General features: G+C 50.9%; 1 protein-coding gene across 1 annotated transcript in view; it reads right to left on the bottom strand.

The window, feature by feature from the left end:
- The window catches only part of LOC135249045 (cytoplasmic phosphatidylinositol transfer protein 1-like), a 34,644-nt gene that overhangs the window by 19,927 nt on the left and 9,717 nt on the right, over positions 1-5,000 (bottom strand). Inside the window, exons 3-4 of the mRNA XM_064324284.1 lie at positions 2,911-2,999; positions 1,903-1,910 (exon numbers count right to left, since the gene is read on the bottom strand). Of these exons, the coding sequence (XP_064180354.1) occupies positions 1,903-1,910; positions 2,911-2,999 (97 nt within the window). The remainder of the gene's footprint in view (positions 1-1,902; positions 1,911-2,910; positions 3,000-5,000) is intronic.

The raw sequence follows: 5,000 nt of genomic DNA, 5'->3' as shown, positions 1-5,000 counted from the left end.
GGGGAAAAGGCGAGGCCCCGTTTGCCTAATTGCAGACCTCCCGCGGATGTTCACTCGGCTCGAGGGCAGCGCTGTTGCCGTTTTCAGAAAACAGCGACGGCCAGCGTACCCCCTGTTCGCTTAGCGAAACGGCTTCGCTTTTTTTTTTTTTTTTTTTCGGGGGGGCGGGGATAATTTTACGGGTCAGCTCGCGACTCGCTGTCCGTCGCCACGCCTCCTGACGCCGGCGTCTTCCGTCTGATTCGTTCCCTCGTCGGCGGGCCGCAGGACGTCAAAAATCGATCGAGCGAGGCCTCGGAGATCGCTTTTCGCGCGCGGACATCAGCAGAGGCGAGGGCGACGAAATCACGCCTCTCCCCTCTCTCTGCAAATCATTTGAGCAGGAGGCCCGGAGAGGAGACGGCCGCGGGGGTGAACGTCCACATAAAACATTAACGAGGTTCTGGGAGCAAGAGAGAGTCCCGGGCTAAATTTAGAACTCTGTGCTTATCTAAGAGACCTTCTGCCTCGCTAGAGACGGTGCTGCAGCCGTTTTTTAAATGAGCCCCCCTTTCCCCGGACGATTTTCAAAAGTTAAACGCTAATTGGATTATTTGATTAATTCGCTCTATTGAGATGATCAAGGGAGCTTTTAATAAGTTACAACCAAAGAAAGAAAGAAAATTGTACGTCCTTGCTTTTATAGTATGAATTGCTCCTCCGCCATTTTGTGTTAAGGCAAGCGCAAGCTCTCTCTGTTAGCTCTCTACTGCATTACCCAGAACGAACGTACAGTATGTGCCATTTATGACGTTTTTACCGTTAGTTTGAACTTTTTCATCTTATTTTATCTTAAATGCTACCTGCAGAGAGCCCTGGAATACTTGCATGTTGCTGTGTGAGAGCTTATTGCACTGTACTGTAACATATTTACCTTGTTGCATACATACAATTGTATATTAGTATGTATTATGTAATAGTTGTAGCCATTGCATAAGCAAAACAAACCAGTTCATGCCTGTGCGTGCATGAGATAGCATGTTATGCCATGGACACACACACACACACACACGCACACACAGTATTTAAACCTCTCTTAATAAACGTTACGGTCCGTCAACAAATTCGGACACGTAAGGCTGATTCCTGATTGGACTGTCACAAAATACAGAGGGGACGTGTCCTGTGGCAGACAGCGACGGGGATGCTTGTGTTGACTGGCCCAGCCCCTTTTCAGAAAAGCTGGAATGTCGCTGTGGTGCGCGGTGGAGCGCGACGCCCTCTGCGTACCCCGGGCCCTTCGTCCGAAAAAAACGGCTTTCATCCGTGGAGCCGGGGGACCAACGCCTGCCGCCACCACCAGGGCCGGCCCGAAGATTTTGGTGGCTCTAAGCAAATCTGTCCGGGGGGGGGGTTCGCTTTGTAAAATCCTTCTTACATTACATTGTTATGAAATGTTTGGTTGCCATTCCGTTTCAAATTTATACTGCTATTTCCGCGATAGGGGATGAATAACGTAACTGCAAAAATAACGTTGTTTACCTTTAGATAAACATTGGATCGTGTGCCCCCCTCCTAGTGGCCCTAACCAACCGCATAGACCTTTTATGCCACGGGCCGGCCCTGACCACCCCCAACCAACCTGTCAGGGGCTCATTGTGACAACAGTTACGGGAGAGAAGAGAGGGAGAGAGAGCAGGGAGAGAGAGAGAGAGAGAGAGCAGGGAGCAGGAACAGCACTGTAAAATGGATGGAGAGTGCGCCTTTCCCACAATCCCCGGCTTTCGCTTCCCTGGTGTTCGCCGCACACGAGGTCTGTTTGATGTACGTTTTGAAAACCGGCCTGTGTCGCAAGCAGCACAGAGATCAACAGAAGTCCACGTAAAAAATAAATAAATAAATAAATAAAAAAAGAGAACTCACCGTGTACTCTGGAACCGCCGCGCCATTGGGGGTGGGGCATCAGCAGCAGCAGCAGCAGCGTGGCGAAGGAGAGGAAACAAAAATCAACCAATCGGCGGCGAGCACGGCGAGCGCGCGCGACAGGGCACGCAGGCAGCTTTTCGGACCGCGGCGCATTTCAGCGTCGATACCGAAAACCCCCCCCCCCCCCCCCCAGCCCGATCCTACATCTGCGCTTTCACTGACATTGGGGGAACGTTAGCTCTAGCAGAAGAATGCTCATCCTCAGCTGGCCCTGCACTTGCCCCCCAGCGGTGCACAAATGGCACACGCGTGGTTCTCAGCTCGCAGGCTACTCGATTAGCGCGCGCGGGGGGGGCGGCCGCGCCCAGGCCGCGCGAGGGCGGTTTAACGAGCGGCCGCCCGCCGTCTCTCCCCCCCCGCCGAATTCGCCATTAGCGCCGATGCCTCTGCAAAGGGGCTCCCGCCTCCCAGATAACAGATGTGGGATGTTGTGAGATCCAGAGGCATCGACCGCCGGGCCGGGGCAAGGTGCTATTGTGCGAAGAACGCTGCACTGCAGCAAATGCAATGCAATTATCCCCAGACCCTTCACAGCCAAACACTACCCCCCCCCCCCCACCCTGCCTCCCCCCACAGTAATGACCAGGATTGAGGCATTTGTCAGAGTACACAGCAGCACAAGCCCGGGAAATGACTGCGCTGGCCAGTCCCCACTCCCTCCCTGGCCTCCTGTCGATTCCCCGGGCTCCAGATAAGTGCATCAAGTCTAATCTCGTCCCGATGTCTCTCAAGCTAATCACGACCACTCCCTCTCGCCAATGGCCACATTTCAGCTGGCGTTGCCAAGCCACACACAGGAAGTAATATACCTGTTTTTTTAATTTTCTGAACGTCGCCTTGTTTCCCCCCCCCCCCCCCCGTATCTCCTGCGTCTGTATCTCAGGCTTCTGATAGGCCGATACGAAACCAGTGCAAACAGCTCTCGCTCAGTTTCGGGGACCTCACCTGTGATGGTGTAAGGGTAGTAGTTCCAGGCCTTCTCTGTCACGTAGAAGATTTTGGGGACCACGGCTCGGGCCCAGCTGGGGAGTTTGCTGAAAGACATCCAAAAAGGACAGTCGTTTGAAAGGCACTCTCGGAGCGGAAGCAATCCGCGCGGTGGGGGGGGGGGGGGGGGCTGGCAGCATAACAAAACTAGTCTGTGCTGACGGGGAAAGTGAACGGCACAGAAGCGCTCCTCATGCCGGCAGTCTGGGCCCTGACGAGGGTGGCTGCTGCATTCTGGCACGGGCCTATTATTTCAGTGACACAGTCAGGAAAGGCTTTGCCTCACTGATCACAGAGGCCCCACGAGGATCGCAGTGTTCTATCACAGTCTGGCAGGCCCTCTGTGCCGTTCGTCTCATTGGCTGGGAAGATTCCGCGTTCCGTATTCCGCATTCCGTGTTCCGGCAGAGCACAGGCCGCGGTACCAGGCGAAGGGTTCGACAGGGTCAGAGGAGAGGGGACCAACGGGACAGGAGGATTTCCGATTTCTGTCTTATCTAAGCAACTTAACCAGAGCTCCGAACACTCAGAAGGGACATGACATGAGCTGCTGTTGTTCGAATGAGGGTCTGGGGTGGACAGAAAATAACTCCAAAAAAAACCCCCCCACAGGTTGCCTTTTAGATGAAGACATTTGACTGAGCCACTCGGATGAACAAATTGAATGATGAATCCCATTTTTAATGGACACAGCAGCGTGCCTAAATTGGGCATAAATTCACCAGATTGAACAGCAGGCTTTTAATATGGATGCAAATTGCTCCAGGAAGAGGAGAGAGCCCAGCTGCATGTCCACTTGGAAAGCGGAGAGATGAGCTTCTCATGTTTCTCTCTTACGCAGAAATTTCCCAGGGCAGGGTTATGGGTGTTCCTACAGATGTTCTTCTTGCTAGCTGTAGAAACTAAGGAATATCTGAGGCAGACAACAAATGAACAGATCTCCCTTTTTCCCTTTTTTAAAATTTCAACTCTGTTTAATTCTCAAAATGAGATCAAAAGTGGAGGACTATCTCTGCTCATAAAACATGTAACAATTGATTAAAATACTTTTCAGTTAGATGACTCTAAAGAGGACATATTAAAAGATTTCCCGGGTATTTAGTTATTTCCCTGGTCTTTAGTTATTTATATATATATAAAAAAAAGGAAATCAAACGAGAGGCTAAATCTCAGAGAACTTTCATGCCTGCAGACATGTTTCTCAGTTCCTTTTCAGAGGCTGCACAGAGCCTTCATCTAGCCCATAATTTCACATGGCAACAGCGACAGTGGGCGGCAGCAGTCTTTGAAAATTCACAGTTTTCACGCCAAATTGGACTCCCTTTAAAAAGCCGGCCCCAGGCTACTTCAGCTGCCACAGGTTTTTAATAGCCACGCTTGCTCTGCAGACAGGCAGACAGACATACATCGGTCACGACCGAGAAAAAGAGAATGAGAAACATAAAATGATGTAGCGATGAAAGCATTTATTCCTTGACCATTAAAATGCTAGGGGTATTTATTCGGTATTACTCACACACACACACACACAGACACACATGCAGGCGCGCATATGCCTGCATGCGCGCACACACACACACGCAAGCACGCACGTCTGCACACACACACATACATACACACACAAACACACACGCCCGCTTGCGCACGTGCACAAACACACACACACACACATATATATACATATAGCTTTTGAGAGCTAAAATACAACAATATGTTGCATGATGCAGGTCCTGTGAGTAACATACATACAGTACATTCTACTTGCTTTAGCGCTAACAGCTAATAGCTGCTGGAGGGAATAATGGGATCCAATCAGTGAGTTGCTGCTATTCCTACCAAGAGCTGCATGCAGGGGGAAAGCTGAAGTAAGGCTCAACAGATTTTTCAGCACAGGTCTGTACTGGGACGCCAGACTACTGGTGAACCATTTCACAGGAATCAGGTGGAGCAAAGGTAGCCAACGACAACGGATCACATCCAAGCTCCCCTTCACACGGGAGAGCAGTCTAAATGCTAAACAACCTCGAAATGCTCCTGAATTTCCACCG

The sequence above is a fragment of the Anguilla rostrata genome, chromosome 2, assembly GCF_018555375.3.
Source record: "Anguilla rostrata isolate EN2019 chromosome 2, ASM1855537v3, whole genome shotgun sequence".
NCBI lineage: Eukaryota > Metazoa > Chordata > Actinopteri > Anguilliformes > Anguillidae > Anguilla > Anguilla rostrata.
The sequence above is the reverse complement of the archived record's forward strand: the minus strand, read 5'-3'. Positions and strand labels throughout refer to the sequence as shown.